The sequence below is a fragment of the Amphiprion ocellaris genome, chromosome 24, assembly GCF_022539595.1.
Source record: "Amphiprion ocellaris isolate individual 3 ecotype Okinawa chromosome 24, ASM2253959v1, whole genome shotgun sequence".
NCBI lineage: Eukaryota > Metazoa > Chordata > Actinopteri > Pomacentridae > Amphiprion > Amphiprion ocellaris.
In genome coordinates, this window is record NC_072789.1 from 15729631 (window position 1) to 15750474 (window position 20844).

General features: G+C 43.6%; 1 protein-coding gene across 1 annotated transcript in view; it reads right to left on the reverse strand.

Moving 5' to 3' along the window:
- Nucleotides 1-3979: 3979 nt before the first annotated feature.
- LOC111579052 (NACHT, LRR and PYD domains-containing protein 12-like) overlaps nucleotides 3980-20844 on the reverse strand; it is an 84596-nt gene continuing 67731 nt past the window's right edge. The window contains exons 9-13 of the mRNA XM_035955556.2: nucleotides 15156-15329; nucleotides 6903-7076; nucleotides 6430-6603; nucleotides 5168-5214; nucleotides 3980-5017 (exon numbers count right to left, since the gene is read on the reverse strand). Of these exons, the coding sequence (XP_035811449.2) occupies nucleotides 4473-5017; nucleotides 5168-5214; nucleotides 6430-6603; nucleotides 6903-7076; nucleotides 15156-15329 (1114 nt within the window). The 3' untranslated portion in view covers nucleotides 3980-4472. The remainder of the gene's footprint in view (nucleotides 5018-5167; nucleotides 5215-6429; nucleotides 6604-6902; nucleotides 7077-15155; nucleotides 15330-20844) is intronic.

The window sequence follows — 20844 nt, forward strand, 5'->3', positions numbered from 1 at the left end:
AGGTTTTGATTACTACGAAATAGAGATGTTTACAGAAGAGTTTGATCACCCTGTGAAACTGGGAGGTTGTTGACTTGAAGGTGAAGCGAGAAGACGAGACAAACTTGGGCCACCGCACAAGTTAATAAGCTGTTTATATTTTGGGGGTTTTAGCGTAAGTCTGTGCTCACTGTGCAGAGATGTACAGTGTGGTGTCAGTGATTATTAGGCGCTGACATCAGCTTCTCCTGTTCCCTGACCGGAGGTCTGCTCTTAGCTGTGGATGGAACAAATACAGTAATAGAAAGTTGAGACTGGGTGAAGGGGCCAAACAGTCCAAGCAGGTGGTTTTGGTTCCTCCAGAGCACGCAGAGGCCATGAGGTCGGTGGATGGGAGCAGTGCACAAGTAAACAGGGGGATGAACGCTGTCACCACGTATGTAAATTAAGAGTACTGTCATCACGTATGCAAACTGGATGCTGACATCGCATATGTAAATTCTGGAGAGAGAGGTTATGCTATAAAATGCACCTGCTGGAAAGAATTGTTGGGAGAGTTACGAGGTAGTCGCTGGATGCAAGCCAGGCAGCAATGCTCTGAGCATGGGGGATTTTACCACGTAACTTGGAAGAGAATTCAACACGATCTGTAAAGGAATAACTTTTCCACGGGAATTATGGATTTAAGGACTGCTCCTTCTGCACTGTTTGAGGATTACGAAAGACTGTGATCTAAAAATAACGCTGACTGAAGGAATATTACTGAACTCTATGATTTCCAAAGGATTAACTCCAGAGTGGATTATAAAAAAGTTTTTATTGGGCCAAACAACATAAAGGATACCAGCAGATCTAAATCGGGACTGAACTCTCTCTCTACCTCCTCCCTGGAGCAGAGCCCAGTGGCTCGTCGGTCTTCAGGTGAGCAGCCGGTGAGGCCACACTCTCTGCTCTCCCCCTCCAAATTACATAGTCTGGGTTATTATTGCTCTTCTTAGATAAAAGCATAGTTCCAGTTAGGAGTCATATTAGAGGATTTTTATAAGAATTAATGTTTAATTGGTTGTCTGATGGGCTATTGCTATTTCACTGCTGAAATTTTATAATAAAGCATTTATCCTGCAATTAAAGTTAACAGATTGGAAATTCTATTTATTTTCATCATGATGATGAATTAACCACATATATCTTCTCAGTTTGTAAAAAGTCAGGTTATTGTGTGCATTACATCTAAACAGGTTCTGTCAGATTACCTAGTTGTTGGGGCCGAGGGTGGCCTTTTTTAAACTTATCCTTGGGGTTATCCGTTCCTTAACCTCTAAATTTAAACCTAGCAATTTACCAAGTGCAGAATCCGATGAGAGAAAAGCTGCCGTTAACAGACGTGACTGGTAATTAATTTGACCATTCGAAAGTGGCTACTCAGTTGAGTTAGTTATCAGAGGAAGCAGGATAGGCGTCTGGAGGGAGGCAGTTAGAAGCTAGGCGAATTTTCTCGCTTACCAGCTTAAACGTTCCTCAGATCCCATCTGGGTTGTACCATATGGGCCGCGGGAACCGGACCCGTTAGATGGAGAGCTGGTCCAGTAATTCTCTGATAGTTAATTAATTAATTTAATTAATTTAGGAGGTTACTGGCCCTAGGATTCAACACAATACAATAAAAGAAATAAGATAAATATAAATTAACAGTACAATAAAAATAAATAAATAAAAATTAACAATACCATAAAAAGAAATAAAATAAATAAAAATTAACAATACAATAAAAAAGAAATAAAATGAATAGAAATTAGCGATACAATAAAAATTACTAAAATAAATAAAATTAACAACACAATAAAAATTAACTCAATAATGTTTTTCCTCAACAACATCTCCATGACTTAAACACATTGTGACCAGAACGTTCCACCTTTGTTAATATTTCATATTAGATGAACATTTTATAAAAATCACCAAAGGCCTCACTCACAATTGGAAAACACTCTTTAAATGTAGTTTTGAGAACGTTCCTACTTTGTAATCATAGAACATAATCTGTGTTCCTGACTACATCTTCTGAATGTTGACGCTAAAAGAATCATATTAACTTTACAGGAACATTACTTCTAATGAAAATATTTGTAAAACTTAGTTTAAACATTAGACTAAAACATGATTAGAACCTGCAGCTAATGTTATCCAGAGTGGTGGGAACGTTCTCCTGTGGAGCTTCAGTACTTCACCCTCCACTATGTTTCATGTTTCAGAATGGGAAGCGCCTTTATAGAAGTGGCAGGAAGTGGATTCAGGCTGATCCTGGTTCTGGAGAGACCGGTTCCCTCCGGAGGGCAGCGGAGGTTTGCCGGAGGGCAGCGGAGGTTTGCTGGAGGAGGCGGAGGCCAAAGTAGGCTGTTGGGAGAATCCTGTTTCTGAGGTTTTAGTTTAACTCACAGTAGAAAATTCTGAACTGTTTATCACAAGTTTACAAAACCTCACGTCCTCGCTAATGTTAGAAGTATACATGGTACCATCATCTTCCTAAGTCTGAGCACACTCATGCAGGCTTTGAAAAATGAAGGAACTTACATTAAGCAAACTCACTTGTATAAAGTAAAGTTTTAAAATACACGTCGACCTGTCATCGACCCGAGTCTGCACAGAGTCTGGTGACTTCAAAATGACTACATTTAGGGACTCGCATCTCTCCAAGGCTGCATTAACTCCACAGACTTGAGGAGATCACGAAGTTTCAGTTGGACCCTCATGTATTCGCCGATGCAGAAAGAACAAGTCTTCTTCCCAAGTCTGTTCAAAGTCTTGTACACTTTGGCAGGTGATGAAATTTACGAATTCTTAAGTACTCACCGATGTTGAAGGTATACGTCGTACTGTCATCTTACCAAGTCTGCACAAACTCTGGTAGACTTCGGAAAATGCCGAACGTTACATTAAATGGACTCATTTATACTCGTAGACGCAGGAAGTGTACATCCTATCGTCCTCTCCCAAAGTCTGTACAAACTCTTAAAATCTGGACGGTACGACTTCAATTGTCTGCATCACTGAGTACGAGGAAATCCATGTAACATAACTTTCGGCATTTTTTAAAGTGATAAAATTTCCCTTCATCCAAGATGTATTTCCATCTTCTGAAGTCTGCACAGATTCTGGTAGGCTTGAGAAGTTTACGAAACATTCAAAACCTAACATACGTGCCGACGTTGAACGTATGTGTCGTACCATCATCTTCCCAAACTCTTGTGGACTTCTTGAAAGTCTGTCAGAATAACGGTCATCATTTTCCACTTAATGCTGCTCTGATGCTGTTTTCTGTCAAACCACAAGAACTCATGTTGTTTTTTTCTTCCTTCTCTCCTGCAGCCTCCATCCAGCCGTCCATGGAAAGGGGATCTCTCTTTGAATTGCCTTTCCTGAGGTTTCTCCCAATCTTCCATGGGGAGTTTTTTCTCGTCTTCATAGAGAGGTTGGGCTCTTACATTTTTTTAACCAAACTGTATTGAACAAATTTATACACAACGGCACAAAGTCATTTCAAAAAGACATTTTCCAGCAATAACACAGGTTGAACATCCTCAGATGTTATTACATTAGGTATTATACACATTATATACATTAACATGTTATACACGTTGCAGACCACAGACGTAATCAGACTGGGTCAAGACGTGATCGTCTGTCAATAAAACTTGTAATATCTCAAACTATGAGATGACTTTGTATTATGGGAGATGCTAAATTATTAATTGCCATTTTTCATTATATTTAATCAAATTTAGCCCTCAAAGGAAATACAAAGAACTATAAAGACTTGAACAAAAAATACACATTTTTAGTGATGAAAGGACTCAAAAAACAAAAAATGAAAATATGTGATATTCTATATTTAAATTTATACCTGTTCTTATCTTTCTGTTCCATGTTGAGTAGAATAAAGCAGATGAATAATAAACAGCTGATATAATGTATGTTTGTAAAGAAGAACTCAGAGTCAGGATTTTTAGCCACAGCCCTTTATTCTTCTCCATCACACACAAGATGAAGGAAGTTCTCATTTCATCACTACAACAGGACTTAAACACTCAAATCAGGATCAAGTCTGGCTGCACAAAAACCTGATTTTCACTGGACAATAATGTGTAAAAGTCTGTCAGCAGTTTGTAGATTCACTGCTTCCTCTCTCATTTCACACTTTGTGCAGCTCAAATGCTTTTAGTTCAAGTGAGCATCAGAGGAACACCACATCCTGATTTTCACTCTCAACATTTGACTGGAAAAAGACGCAAACACCACATTTGGCTCCTGAAATAATCACAACTTCCATCTTTGAAGCGGAACAAGTTTACAAGGAATCATTTAGAAGGATTTCACAAAGAAACACATTTAATCCATGAATGTGAAAACATGTTTCTGAGGGACAGACTCATGGAGAGACTCAACTATCTGTTTAACACTGTTTCTCTACCAGGAGGAGACTCTGGAGACTCAACTCAGCACAGAAACACTGAGGAACCAGACAGCCAGGAGGAGAACCAGAATCCAGGATAGAGAGGTTGAGTGAATGTGGTGTTGAAGGTGTGGAGGTGGATCAGAGAGTCAGAGGAGACTCTGTAGAAGGACAGAGTTCCAGCAGGAACGTCCACATAAACTGAAACTCTGTGAGAGTCTGAGGAGGAGCTGATGGATGTTTGACTGTCATTGTGCCAGACAGAGTAACCAACATCAGAGTAACCATAACGATCAGAACAGCTCAGACTCCAGGACTGATCATTATTTCCAAACCCACAGTCAACACTGCGTCCTTTCCTTCTGATTTCTCTGTAACTCACTGATATATGAACCTTTCCTCTCCACTCCACCTCCCAGTAACAACGACCAGTCAGACCAGTTGTACACAGCAGCTGAGGCCAGTAGTCAAACCTGTCTGGATGATCAGGATACGACTGATCCTCCTCCACAAATGTCACCTTCCTGTTGTCAGACAGTTTGAGGTTTCTGTGTACTGTGTTTGTGTCGACTGTGAGTTGACAGGAATCTGATGGAGAGAACAAACACAACACAGCTGCAGTTATTGATGGATCATGTGATCAGTATTAAACCTTTGATGATGACCTCAGAGATGTGACACTTTGAAGATGCTTGAATGTGCTGCTTTGTTTCCATCAATCCATTAAAACACACTTACACTTCCTCAGACCTGGTGTCAACCATCGGACTCCAGCAGGCGTTACCCTGAAAGGAGGAGGACAGTCAGAGCAGCAGCGACTCTTTCAGCAGCACACATGGACGTTACATGGCTCTCACACTGTTCCACTGATAAAGGACCAGTCAAACATGGAGACACAGACACCTGAATGCAGCATCTCTAAAGTCCTGTCCTGTGCTCATCATGTTCCAACTCAGTTTACACTCATTATTCAGCTTTACTCATTTATGCTTCCTCTTTTCATGGAGCTATGCTAACAGTTTACCCTGCTTCCTGTCTTTCAGCTAAGCTAGGCTAACAGTTTATCCTCCTTCCTGTCTTTGAGCCAGGCTAGGCTAACAGTTTATCCCGCTTCCTGTCTTTCTGCAAAGCTAGGCTAACAGTTTTCCCTGCTTCCTGTCTTTGAGCTAAGCTAGGCTAACAGTTTCCTCTGCTTCAGTCTTTGTGCTAAGCTAGGCTAACAGTTTATCCTGCTTCCTGTCTTTGAGCTAAGCTAGGCTAACAGTTTATTCTGCTTCCTGTCTTTGAGCTAAGCTAGGCTAACAGTTTACCCTGCTTCCTGTCTTTGAACTAAGCTAATCTAACAGTTTATCCTGCTTCCTGTCTTTGAGCTAAGCTAGGCTAACAGTTTATCCTGCTTCCTGTCTTTGAACTAAGCTAGGCTAACAGTTTATCCTGCTTCCTGTCTTTCTGTGAAGCTAGGCTAACAGTTTTCCCTGCTTCCTGTCTTTGAGCTAAGCTAGGCTAACAGTTTCCTCTGCTTCCAGTCTTTGTGCTAAGCTAGTGTTATCGACCCAGTTCCATCAGCTTCTGAACCGTAGTTGGACAGCCTCGGGTAAACGCTAGCTCACTTAGATTAGCATGAATCGCTGTTGGTAACAAATTGTATTCAGAGTCCAGACCAACTCTGCGGTGGAGAACGAGGAACTTTATTCAAGCTCTGCAGCACACTGTACACACACTCAGCTTCTCCAGAACACACTTGGATCTACTTCCTGTTTGGACCATAACATGCGCTGTGACTGCAGCTGACCCGTACACATCACCCTTCTTCAGCTTCACTGTTCTTCTTCCTTCCTACCGCTGCAGCACTTCCTCTGACGTCTCACACACCCTGAAACCTACCGATGGAAAGGGGCAGGCTTGGCCTGCAACACTAGGATGATAGTTTGAGAGTGTCTGTCTGTCTGTACCTGAGAGTGTCTATCTGTCTGTACCTGAGAGTGTCTGTCTGTCTGTACCTGAGAATTTCCAGTCTACAGTCTGGATCTTCCACTTTAGCCCTCAGCTTCTTCTCTCCTGAGTCTCCTGGATGGTTGTAGCTCAGGTCTAGCTCTCTCAGATTTGAGGTCTTGAAGCTCAGAGCTGAGGCCAGAGAAGCACAGCCTTCTTCTGTGACCAGACAGCCTGACAGCCTGCACACACAAAACAACACAAACCTGACGGACAACACTTGGCTGGATGTTTCTCACTCTTTCTTTTCTTCTTTGTCTTTCAGCTACATTTTGCTGCACATTTCATGCGTCTCATGCAAATCAACAATCTCAACAATGATTAGTGGGATTTAATCATGTCAAAAATAAACCCTGACAAAGTCCTGCACAAGTTCAGTAAAAGCTCATTTGATGAATCCCATCAGCAGAAATGATTCTACTCAGGTTAGCTGTTTATCCACTGATAGAAATCACATCAGTTTCAAAGTGTGAGTCCTGACCTGAGAGCTTCCAATTTACAGTGTGGACTCTCCAGTCCAGCAGAAAGACTCTCCACTCCTGAATCCTGCAGGTTGTTGTTACTCAGGTCCAGCTCTGTCACACTGGAGGACTGGGAGCTGAGGACTGAGGACAGAGCTCCACAGCTTCTCTCTGACAGATTACAACCACTCAGTCTGAAGAGGCCAAGAGAAGAAAAGAAGTAATACATTAAGTACAGTATGTTCTGTCCTGTTGAAAAGACAGCAGTGAATTCAACAACAAATACATCCCACTATGTCCAGAATACAGCAGCGCTGAGGACAGTCCTCTGCAATATTATTTAAATGTGAAAATAATCCAAAGTGTAGCACATTACAGTAATCAGATTACTTTGAAGCTCAGCAGTAAAGTATTTGATCTGATTAAAAAACAAACTGACAGTTTAGATTTACTAAATGAAGAACACAGGCCAAACATCAAGAAATGAATCCAATAAAGGTCAGTACATCTTTCATTACTGTCATTAGAATGTTGGATTTTTTCACTACTTTCTATGTCCACCTTTATTTCTGATGACACATTTAATCCTTCTCAAATAGTCAACTTGATGCTGATGGCAGCGATTAAATCACTGTCAGACTTGGTTACATCTCGTATGTTGTTGCAGAACAAATGTCTTCTGATCTCCAGTCCTTGTTCTTCAGGTTCCTTCACTTCGACTTGTGTTGCTGAGACTCATGCTTTGCTTTTCACTGACACATGAATCCCACTGGAACCAAACTAAGGATCTCCAAACTCGTGTTTAAACTGTTTATCTCCACTCTTGATGAAGTCTGGACTCCTCATAGTGTCACTGAGCTGGACTCTTCATTCTCTCTCAGTCTCAGGAGACACTCTGCTGCCCAGTGATTGGCTCTCAGTCCCTACAGTCTAAAAGGAACCAACAACCTTTTAACAGCCTCACATCTGAAAAGGGTCTTAGGATCCCTATGAGGGTGTTGCTCCTCTTCAGGGAGAGCAGAGAGACCATGAACCTCACCACAGGTGGGATGGATGTCCTATCCTTCACCAACACTTCAGCTGATGGGACTCAGCTGCAGGAAGACTGAACTAACCTTACCCACAGACCAGAGGACATGAGGCAACTGCTTATCAACAGTCACGATGACTGTCCTCACCTACAGGGCTGCTGCTGCTTCACTCCATCATTTCTGACAGACCTGGAGTCCTGGAAGCTGCTGTTCCAGGAAGTCTTTCCAAAAATCTTCAGCCAGTATCTGAGTATGTTGTCATGTTCTTCAACCCAAAATCTCAGTTCCTCATAAACCACCTGAGGTAGGGACGTGTCCTGCCGCCCAATGAAGACAGAGTTGAGAGCGATGGGATCAGGGTCCATAACGTCTGAGGAGGTGAACCCAAGAGGATCTGAACTGAGGATTCCTTTGATCTCAGTGAAGACAGAAGGCAACACTGCTTCAGTGGCTGTTTGGGCTCCAAAGGTGAGAAGGAATTGGACCTGAACCTCAAACAAGAATGGACCTGAACCTCAAACAAGAATGGAAACTTCTCAAAGACAGAAAAACACCCCAGATCAGATCACTAACATTACAGATACCTATAAATCCACTCCTCTGTTACATCTGGGATTGTCAGACCATCTATGTGTTCCCGTGATCCCAGAATGTAAACCAGTGATCTGAAGACAGGGACCATCCATAGAAACAGTTCAGTGTGACTAAAGAAGCCACCTCAGCCCTGCAGGGCTGCTTTAATGTCAACCACTGGGAGGTATTTGAGGAGGGAACATGGAGGGAAACACAGCAGCTGCTCTCTCAGATATAAACTGTTGTGCTGAGAATGTGACTGGAACAAAATCTGTTCAAGCGTTTCCAAAGCAGAAACTGTGGCCCAACAGTGAAGTGTGAACCCTGCTGAGAGAACGAGGCTCTGCCTTCAAACCAGGAACCATCAAACCAACAACGAGACACAGTGGAGCCTGAAGAGGATCATCAGAGACAGAGCACAGATACAAACAGCACATAGAGAAACCTTTTCATAACAGCAGCTTCATGTGGCAGGAGATAAAGACTTTCATTGGTTACAAGGACAGCTACACAGCCACAAACCTACAGACAGAACTCTCTCAACCTCTTTGTTCACTTTGACAAATTAACAGAGACGACAGCATCTATCCTGCACAACCAGAAAAAAATAACCCCATAAAACTCATAAAACTGCAACAACATCTGGACAGACCCATCCTGCACAGAGTCGACACGAGGAGAGTGTCTGGTCCAGATGGAGTCTCTGGACGGATTCTTAAGGCCGATGCAGAACAGTTCGCAGAAGTATTTACCACCATCTTCAAACTCTCACCTCAACAGTCTGTAGTCCACACTTGCCTTAAATGTCCCCAAGAAAATCATAGAGAACTGCCTGAACAACTATCCCCAGTTGCTGGAACCCCCATCATCACCAGATGTTTCAGAGACTGATCCTCCTTCATATTAAATCTGCCATCCCTGCTGAGCTCAATCAGTTTGCATTTCAGGTCAACAGAACAACAGAGGATCCAATCAGAACAGCTCTCCACACAGCCCTGACACATCTGGACCAAAAGAACACACATGGAAGGATGCTGCTTGTGGATTTGAACTCAGCATTTACCACAATATTCCACACAAACTGGTCCAGAAACTGTGCAGTCTGGACTTCAGGAGTTTAATGTGCACATGGATGCTGGACTTCCTGAGAAACTGACTTCAGAACATCAGGTGGAGCACCAGATCTCATCTACTCTCATCCTGAACACTGGAACATCTCAGGGGTTTGTGTCCTCAGACTGATGCTAGACTTCCTCTTCACACATTACTGCTCCTCCATCCACCCCAACAACACCATCCTCTAAATGTCTGATGATACCTCCATAGTAGGACTGATAATGGACAAGAATGAGACAGCCTGCAGGGAGGAGGTTCATCATCTCACACAATGATGATCTGATAACAGTCTGGATGGAAACACAACAAAAACCAAGGAGTTACAGTGAATTTCAGCAGATTAAAGCACACCAAGTCCTCTGCCCTCTGTATCCACAGGAGGAGGTAGAGATAATATGGTGCTTTCTTTCATCTTTCATGTCTTCAGTCCACATCTCTGTGTAACAGGGTCAGTGGTGCAGCAGTGGTCTATTCTATACAATAATACAATAATAAATATAATATACCATATATATGTTATTTTATTGTTATGTGTATTGTTATAATTATACAAAGTTTGTTCTGCCTCTCAGTTGTTGTGTGGAACCTTTGCTGGGGTTTCCTGTACCCATACGTACACTTTTAGCCGCCCCACCCCGTCCTATAAAGGAGTTTTTCCCGCCTTAACTCTCCCCTTTTGTTTGTTCAGAGAGAGAGGTAAGCCAGACTGTGCTGTTGTAATTTGTGTGTTTTAATGTCATATAATTCTACTTATCAGTTCACTTTCCCAAACTAGTATGGTTCGATGTTGTTTAACTTCTGTAGGAGAACAAGACTTGTAAATTGAAGGAAGTTGTGTGTTTTTTATTGGCTGTCAAGGCTGTAATCATTGGAGAGCGCCTTTAAAAAAAGTACTATGTCTCAGCTAACTAAACAATGCAGAGAAGAGAAACTACTGGTTACATCTGCTGATCAAACTGGTCCATGAAGATCTCCCATCAGGTGCTGGAGGCCCAACAGAGACTGTAAACCAGACTCACCTCCCTCACCACCTCAGACCAACTTCTTTAGGTGGACCACAGAAAACCTCCTGGTCTCCTGCTACATGGTGTGGTTCAGCAGCTATGCAGCAGAAGATCTATTCTACAATACAATATAATACAATGACTATTAATCCCCGAAGAGAAATTCAATTGTCTGGTCTCATCTGTTTACTTTTGAATTCAATAGTCTGATTGTTGATGGCAAGAAAGATTTTCTGAAGCTTTCAGTCCTGCAGTGCAGGGATAGGAGCCATGCACCACCGATGTTTTGTTGTTCATTGAGGCAGATATGAAATGGATGATCCAGGTTTGTCAAAATGGCCTCCATCTTTTTCAGTGCCTGTCTCTCCACCTCATCCTCCAATGAGTTCAATCTGATTCCACCCACAGAGCCAGCTCTTTTAATCAGTTTGTTCAGACACCTTGCATCCTTGTTTTTTATACTGCCTCCCCAGCAGACTGCAGCATAAAACAGGACACTTGCTACCACAGACTGATAAAACATCTGCAGCATCTTACTGCAGATGTCTAATGATCGAAGTCTTCTGAGGAAAAAAAGTCAGCTCTGGCCCTTTTTGTAGATGAAGTCTACATCTTTAGACCAGACTAACTTATTATCAAGGTGGACACCTAAATATTTATACGATGTCACCACCTCAATGTCCACATCGCAAGTGTTCACTGACTGAAAAGGGGGTTTGGATCTGCGGAAATCGATGATCATTTCCTTTGTCTTTGAAGTGTTGAGTAGCAGGCAGTTTTCGTGACTCCAGTTACTGAAGGCATTTATCACATCCCTGTATTCAGCTTCATGTCCATTTCTGATACATGCCACAATAGCAGTGTCATCAGAGTATTTCTGAATGTGGCAGGACTCAGTGCTGTATTTGAAGTCTGATGTATACAGTGTGAACAGGAATGGAGCCAGGACTGTTCCTTGTGGAGCCCAGTTCCCCAGCCTGACAAACTGTGGCCTTCCTGTCACGTAATCTATGATCCAAGAAACACAGGAAGGATCCACTGCCAACTCTGTGAGCTTGTCTTTGAGTATGGCGGGTTGGATGGAGTTGAATGTGTTTGAAAAATCAAAGAACAGGATTCTCACATAAACTCCAGGTTCCTCCAGATGACCCAGAGGAGACAGAGCATAGTGAAGCATGAAGAGGATGGCATCATCCACTCCAATGTGTTCTTTGTATGTGTAGCAGAATTAATGCTGCATCCTCTTTGGGTCGGCTGTGTTATGCTACTGTCACATAATGACCGTGACTTGCTTTGACCAATCATGACAGGAGGACGCACTATAAAGCTGGGCAAGGGTTACTCACCTTTCTCTTGCTGCGACGTCAGGGGCACGCCCCGCTTCCTGTTTGCCTCACTTCCTGTTTACCGTTGCCAACAGGTATGGTAGTAGTTGCTGCATTGTTTGCCCTTTGTTTAAGGCTGTGTTCATTTGTAGTGGTTATAGTAGCCGTTTATATTTATAGAGTCACTGTTGGGCGTCCATAGCCAGAGAGCTGAGCCGCTTGCCGGCTGCTGTACGTCCAGTTCGAGCTGTGAGCCGCTCGCGGGCCATTACTGGTAGGTTCCCTTTGATGGCTATCCCGTGACGTGTTTATGTTGCATGTGTGTAACAGCTTGTCATTTTAGGCTGTTACCGTGGCTGCCGGTTGCTCCCCGTTCCCTCGTGGCGGACAGAATTTACTGATTGGCGGGCCGCCGTTTGTCTGGAGCTGTGCTGGCTACACTGGGTCATAAACGCAGGAGACGCTGCTGCTTTGCCTCCGTGGGTTTGTCTCGCAGACGTGGGTCTGCTTTGCCGACGCTTACCGATCGGCTTTGTCTTCTTTTAGTCTGTTATCTGCTTTTGTGTTGGTGCTGTGGGTGTTAGGTTGCTTCCAGCTTGTCTCTGTGGCTGCTGACCAACCGTTGTACATGCTGCTTATTTTAATGTTCAGAGTGCATGTGTGAAAATAGGGTTTAATGTTTTTCTTTTGTCCTTGTGTTTTTTTTTTTGTTTTTTTTTTTGGAGTATTTACTGCAGTCACGTGGCCATTTGTGTCTGTTAGGTATTTTCTTTGTTTGATTTTATGATTTGTTTGTCACGTGACTGCACCTGATTAGTCGTTTTGTATTATCAGTGGATTTTGTTTAAGTATAAGTTAGTGATTATTCATCAGTCCTTTAATTGAATGTTTCAGTTTTGATAAACTTTTTTTTTGGTTATTATGTTAAGTAGTTTTCTTCAGTGTTTGTAATTGTTATTTTGTTAACTGATTTATGGAACCCGGTTAATGACTGTTCCCTTCCCTTTGTGATTTGCAGAAGTTGTGGGCCTGCGGTGGTGGGGACTGATGTCTTTGGGTGTCTTCCTGTTTGGTGTGCTGCTCATCCCCTGGTTGTTTTTTGTTTTTTTTTTTTTTGATTTCTTCACTCAGGGGTGTGTGTGTGTGTGTGTGTGTGTGTGCGCGCGCGCGCATGTTCACGTGTGAGTGGGGTGACTTCTCCTGGGCTCCCTTGTGATGCCCGTTGGCCCAAACCTCCACCAGAGAGCCCCCAGCTCTGAATAGTCCCCAAACCCCTCATTTAACAATCCCGTGTGAATGGATGTTTTTAAGAATTGGTTTTAAAATGAGTATTTTTGATATTAAATAAAATTGGTATCTTTTCGCCTGCACTGGAATCATGTCTCCTGCCCGATCAGTGGAACGAACCTGAGTTGCCTTCTCGTTAGTAGTGGTTATAATTCCCTGGGTGAAAGTCCCAGGGTGGCGTTGTTTGGCCGGTGTCCACATTCAGTAATTGCAGCACGCTAGTTTATCCCCGGATCCCTCCGCTGGCCACATATGCAAACTGCAGGGAATTGAGTTTGTCTTTGACCTCAAGCCCCAGTAGGCGTAGAATCAGCCGCTGCAGAATTTTCATGATGTGTGAGGTAAGGGCAATAGGTCTGTAGTCATTTAGTTCAGCCGGACATTTGATTTTTGGTACCGGTACAATGCAGGATGTTTTCCATAGAGCAGGCACCTGCCCCAGCTGTAGACTCAGGTTGAAGATCCGGTGGAGAGGTTGACACAGTTGTGCAACACTTTAAGTCTTTAAGCAGCCTTGGACACACACCATCTGGGCCAGCTTCCTTCCCAGAGCAAAGTCTCTCAAGCTCCAACATCAGCCCTGTCTCTGTGACAGAGAAGGGTACAGGTGCTAGAAGGGAAGTGGCTGCAGCTGTGGAGACGTGTAAGAGATGGAGAAGGAGAAGATGGAGCTATAGTGGGGATTTCCATATGTTGAGGAGAAGAAGGAGGAGCAGCAGTGGAAGTAGGTGTGTCCACAGTGTCAAATCTGTTGAAGAACAGGTCGAGTTTGTCAGCTCTTTCTACATCACCCACTATTGGCTCCCTTTTCTTTTTATTGTTGTGTCCAGAGATGGTACCGATTCCTCTCCACACATCACGAATGTTGCTGTGTTGAAAATTCCTCTTTATCTTCTTTTTGTATTTTGTATTCTAGCTTTGCCATCTTCAGTCTCCTCTTCAACTCATGTTGCGCTTCTTTGTCACCATCTCGAAAAACTTGTTTTTTCTGGTTGAGGATTGCCTTTATGTCGCTTGTGATCCAGGGTTTGTTATTGGGGAAACGGTGAACAGTCTTTGCAGGTATGACTGTGTCTCTACAGAAGTTGATGTACTCATTAACACAATCAACCTGTCTGTCAATGTTCATATTGTCCTCATCTGTTTCCAGCAGCACATTCCAGTCTGTTGATTCAAAGCAGTCCCTTAGACCTTCACTAGCTTGAGGAGTCCATCTTCTGATTTTGACTTTAGTTGCAGGCTGTCTCAGCACACAAGGTTTGTAACAGGTCTGCAGATAAACCAAGTTATGACCTGACCTGCCCAGTGGTGGTATGGCAGTAGCTCTGTAAGCTTCTTTGACATTGGCATACAGCAGGGCTAGGGTTTTATTTTCTCTGGTAGGGCAGTTAACAAACTGTGTAAATCCAGTCAGGTGAGAGGAGAGGCTGACATGATTGTAGTCTCCTGATATTATTACAAGTGCCTCAGGATGTTGAGTCTGTATCCTAGCAACAGTATAATGCAAAACATCACATGGAACCAAGTCAGTTGCCTTGGGTGGGATGTATACAAGTATTGTTGTGACGTGACTGAACTCCCTTGGAACATAATATGGCCGAAGGGCAGCTGCCAACAGTTCAATATCTGGACAACACAATTTCTCCTGAACAGTTCTATTATACTATTCTATTCTGTCAAACAGTGGAAACTAAAACAGAATGCAGAACCAAAACTTCACAGGTTCTTACAGGTTCTGCTTCTGTGATGCAGGTTCCAGGTTGTTCAGTTCCTGTAGTGGAAGAGGCCTCATTAAGAGAAACTCGTGCTAAAGGTCAGTAACACAACTGATCTGAGTCATACAAATACAGAAAACCTCCCACCTCAGCTGTTCTGCTCATTATGAATAAAAACACATTTTAAATGGTCATCAGATGAACAGGTTGATGAGTCCTGACCTGAGAGCTTCCAGTTTACAGTGTGGACTCTTCAGTCCAGCAGAAAGACTCTCCACTCCTGAATCCTGCAGGTTGTTGTTAGTCAGGTCCAGCTCTGTCACACTGGAGGACTGGGAGCTGAGGACTGAGGACAGAGCTCCACAGCTTCTCTCTGACAGATTACAGCTACTCAGTCTGAAGAGACAAAGAGAAGAAAAGAAGTAATACATTAAGTACAGTATGTTCTGTCCTGTTGAAAAGACAGCAGTGAATTCAACAACAAATACATCCCACTATGTCCAGAATACAGCAGCACTGAGGACATCCATCCATTATCTATACACCGCTTAATCCTCACTAGGGTCGCGGGGGGGCTGGAGCCTATCCCAGCTGACTCGGGCGAAGGCAGGGGACACCCTAGACAGGTCACCAGTCTGTCGCAGGGCTACATATATAGACAAACAAGCACTCACACATTCACACCTACGGGCAATTTAGAATGCTCAATTAACCTCAGCATATTTTTGGACTGTGGGAGGAAGCCGGAGTACCTGGAGAAAACCCACGCATGCACAGGGAGAACATGCAAACTCCATGCAGAAAGATCCCGGGAAAGCCGGAATGCGAACCAGGGATCTTCTAGCTGCAAGGCGAAAGTGCTAACCACTACGCCACTGTGCAGCCCATGCACTGAGGACAGTCCTCTGCAAAAATATTTAAATTTGAAAATAATCCAAAGTGGAGCACATTACAGTAATCAGATTACTTTGAAGCTCAGCAGTAAAGTATTTGATCTGATTAAAAAACAAACTGACAGTTTAGATTTACTAAATGAAGAATACAGGCCAAACAGCAAGAAATGAATCCCATAAATGTCAGTACATCTTTCATTACTGTCATTAGAATGTTGGATTTTTTCACTACTTTCTATGTCCACCTTTATTTTTGATGACACATTTAATCCTCCTCAGCATGAAGTAACCACATTTCTGCAGAGATTTTCCACCGTCTTCAGAGACTATGTCTTCATCTGCTCTTTGTTGGAGGGTTTGAGTTGCTCTACCTTTGTCTTTAAAATACCCCAAAGTTGGTCTGTTGGATTCAAATCAGGACACACACTTGGACAAGTCACAGTTTGGACTTTTTCCTTCTTTACAATTTGAAAAATAGTCAACTTGATGCTGATGGCAGCGATTAAATCACTGTCAGACTTGGTTACATCTCTGATATTGTTACAGAACAAACGTCTTCTGATCTCCAGTCCTTGTTCTTCAGGTTCCTTCACTTCTACTTGTGCTGTTGAGACTCATGCTTTGCTTTTCACTGACACATGAATCCCACTGGAACCAAACTAAGGATCTCCAAACTCATGTGTTTAAACTGTTTATCTCCACTCTTGATGAAGTCTGGACTCCTCATAGTGTCAGTGAGCTGGACACTTCATTCTCTCTCAGTCTCAGGAGACACTCTGCTGCCCAGTGATTGGCTCTCAGTCCCTACAGTCTGAAAGGAACCAACAACCTTTTAACAGCCTCACATCTGAAAAGGGTCATAGGGTCCCTATGAGGGTGTAGCTCCTCTTCAGGGAGAGCAGAGAGACCATGAACCTCACCACAGGTGGGATGGATGTTCTATCCTTCATCCTTCAAAACATTTTGTTTTTGGCTGTCAAGGCTGTAATCAATGGAGATTGCCTTCAAAAAAGGTCTATGTCTTGGCTAACTAAACAACGCAGAGAAGACAAACCACTGGTTACATCTACTGATCAAACTGGTCCTCAAAGATCTTCCATCAGATGGTGGAGGGAAAACAGAAAACCTCCTGGTCTCCTGCTACATGGTGTGGTTCAGCAGCTATGCAGCAGAAGATCTATTCTACAATACAATATAATACAATGACTATTAATCCCCGAAGAGAAATTCAATTGTCTGGTCTCATCTGTTTACTTTTGAATTCAATAGTCTGATTGTTGATGGCAAGAAAGATTTTCTGAAGCTTTCAGTCCTGCAGTGCAGGGATAGGAGCCATGCACCACCGATGTTTTGTTGTTCATTGAGGCAGATATGAAGTGGATGATCCAGGTTTGTCAAAATGGCCTCCATCTTTTTCAGTGCCTGTCTCTCCACCTCATCCTCCAATGAGTTCAATCTGATTCCACCCACAGAGCCAGCTCTTTTAATCAGTTTGTTCAGACACCTTGCATCCTTGTTTTTTATACTGCCTCCCCAGCAGACTGCAGCATAAAACAGGACACTTGCTACCACAGACTGATAAAACATCTGCAGCATCTTACTGCAGATGTCTAATGATCGAAGTCTTCTGAGGAAAAAAAGTCAGCTCTGGCCCTTTTTGTAGATGAAGTCTACATCTTTAGACCAGACTAACTTATTATCAAGGTGGACACCTAAATATTTATACGATGTCACCACCTCGATGTCCACATCGCAAGTGTTCACTGACTGAAAAGGGGGTTTGGATCTGCGGAAATCGATGATCATTTCCTTTGTCTTTGAGGTGTTGAGTAGCAGGCAGTTTTCGTGACTCCAGTTACTGAAGGCATTTATCACATCCCTGTATTCAGCTTCATGTCCATTTCTGATACATGCCACAATAGCAGTGTCATCAGAGTATTTCTGAATGTGGCAGGACTCAGTGCTGTATTTGAAGTCTGATGTATACAGTGTGAACAGGAATGGAGCCAGGACTGTTCCTTGTGGAGCCCAGTTCCTCAGCCTGACAAACTGTGGCCTTCCTGTCAGGTAATCTATGATCCAAGAAACACAGGAAGGATCCACTGCCAACTCTGTGAGCTTGTCTTTGAGTATGGCGGGTTGGATGGAGTTGAATGCGTTTGAAAAATCAAAGAACAGGATTCTCACATAAACTCCAGGTTCCTCCAGATGACCCAGAGGAGACAGAGCATAGTGAAGCATGAAGAGGATGGCATCATCCACTCCAATGTGTTCTTTGTATGTGTAGCAGAATGAATGCTGCATCCTCTTTGGGTCGGCTGTGTTATGCTACTGTCACATAATGACCGTGACTTGCTTTGACCAATCATGACAGGAGGACGCACTATAAAGCTGGGCAAGGGTTACTCACCGTTCTCTTGCTGCGACGTCAGGGGCACGCCCCGCTTCCTGTTTGCCTCACTTCCTGTTTACCGTTGCCAACAGGTATGGTAGCAGTTGCTGCATTGTTTGCCCTTTGTTTAAGGCTGTGTTCATTTGTAGTGGTTATAGTAGCCGTTTATATTTATAGAGTCACTGTTGGGCGTCCATAGCCAGAGAGCTGAGCCGCTTGCCGGCTGCTGTACGTCCAGTTCGAGCTGTGAGCCGCTCGCGGGCCATTACTGGTAGGTTCCCTTTGATGGCTATCCCGTGACGTGTTTATGTTGCATGTGTGTAACAGCTTGTCATTTTAGGCTGTTACCGTGGCTACCGGTTGCTCCCCGTTCCCTCGTGGCGGACAGAATTTACTGATTGGCGGGCCGCCGTTTGTCTGGAGCTGTGCTGGCTACACTGGGTCATAAACGCAGGAGATGCTGCTGCTTTGCCTCCGTGGGTTTGTCTCGCAGACGTGGGTCTGCTTTGCCGACGCTTACCGATCGGCTTTGTCTTCTTTTAGTCTGTTATCTGCTTTTGTGTTGGTGCTGTGGGTGTTAGGCTGCTTCCAGCTTGTCTCTGTGGCTGCTGACCAACCGTTGTACATGCTGCTTATTTTAATGTTCAGAGTGCATGTGTGAAAATAGGGTTTAATGTTTTTCTTTTCTCCTTGTGTTTTTTTTTTTTTTTGGAGTATTTACTGCAGTCACGTGGCCATTTGTGTCTGTTAGGTATTTTCTTTGTTTGATTTTATGATTTGTTTGTCACGTGACTGCACCTGATTAGTCGTTTTGTATTATCAGTGGATTTTGTTTAAGTATAAGTTAGTGATTATTCATCAGTCCTTTAATTGAATGTTTCAGTTTTGATAAACTTGTTTTTTTGGTTATTATGTTAAGTAGTTTTCTTCAGTGTTTGTAATTGTTATTTTGTTAACTGATTTATGGAACCCGGTTAATGACTGTTCCCTTCCCTTTGTGATTTGCAGAAGTTGTGGGCCTGCGGTGGTGGGGACTGATGTCTTCGGGTGTCTTCCTGTTTGGTGTGCTGCTCATCCCCTGGTTGTTTTTTTTTTTTTTTTGATTTCTTCACTCAGGGGTGTGTGTGTGTGTGTGTGTGTGTGTGTGTGTGTGTGTGTGTGTGTGTGTGTGTGTGTGTGTGTGTGTGTGTGTGTGTGTGTGTGTGTGTGTGTGTGTGTGTGTGTGTGTGCGTGCGTGCGCGCGCGCGCGCGCATGTTCACGTGTGAGTGGGGTGACTTCTCCTGGGCTCCCTTGTGATGCCCGTTGGCCCAAACCTCCACCAGAGAGCCCCCAGCTCTGAATAGTCCCCAAACCCCTCATTTAACAATCCCGTGTGAATGGATGTTTTTAAGAATTGGTTTTAAAATGAGTATTTTTGATATTAAATAAAATTGGCATCTTTTCGCCTGCACTGGAATCATGTCTCCTGCCCGATCAGTGGAACGAACCTGAGTTGCCTTCTCGTTAGTAGTGGTTATAATTCCCTGGGTGAAAGTCCCAGGGTGGCGTTGTTTGGCCGGTGTCCACATTCAGTAATTGTAGCACGCTAGTTTATCCCCGGATCCCTCCGCTGGCCACATATGCAAACTGCAGGGAATTGAGTTTGTCTTTGACCTCAAGCCCCAGTAGGCGTAGAATCAGCCGCTGCAGAATTTTCATGATGTGTGAGGTAAGGGCAATAGGTCTGTAGTCATTTAGTTCAGCCGGACATTTGATTTTTGGTACCGGTACAATGCAGGATGTTTTCCATAGAGCAGGCACCTGCCCCAGCTGTAGACTCAGGTTGAAGATCCGGTGGAGAGGTTGACACAGTTGTGCAGCACTTTAAGTCTTTAAGCAGCCTTGGACACACACCATCTGGGCCAGCTTCCTTCCCAGAGCAAAGTCTCTCAAGCTCCAACATCAGCCCTGTCTCTGTGACAGAGAAGGGTACAGGTGCTAGAAGGGAAGTGGCTGCAGCTGTGGAGACGTGTAAGAGATGGAGAAGGAGAAGATGGAGCTATAGTGGGGATTTCCATATGTTGAGGAGAAGAAGGAGGAGCAGCAGTGGAAGTAGGTGTGTCCACAGTGTCAAATCTGTTGAAGAACAGGTCGAGTTCGTCAGCTCTTTCTACATCACCCACTATTGGCTCCCTTTTCTTTTTATTGTTGTGTCCAGAGATGGTACCGATTCCTCTCCACACATCACGAATGTTGCTGTGTTGAAAATTCCTCTTTATCTTCTTTTTGTATTCTAGCTTTGCCATCTTCAGTCTCCTCTTCAACTCATGTTGCGCTTCTTTGAGCCCGTTCTTTGTCACCGTCTCGAAAAACTTGTTTTTTCTGGTTGAGGATTGCCTTTATGTCGCTTGTGATCCAGGGTTTGTTATTGGGGAAACGGTGAACAGTCTTTGCAGGTATGACTGTGTCTCTACAGAAGTTGATGTACTCAGTAACACAATCAACCTGTCTGTCAATGTTCATACTGTCCTCATCTGTTTCCAGCAGCACATTCCAGTCTGTTGATTCAAAGCAGTCCCTTAGACCTTCACTAGCTTGAGGAGTCCATCTTCTGATTTTGACTTTAGTTGCAGGCTGTCTCAGCAC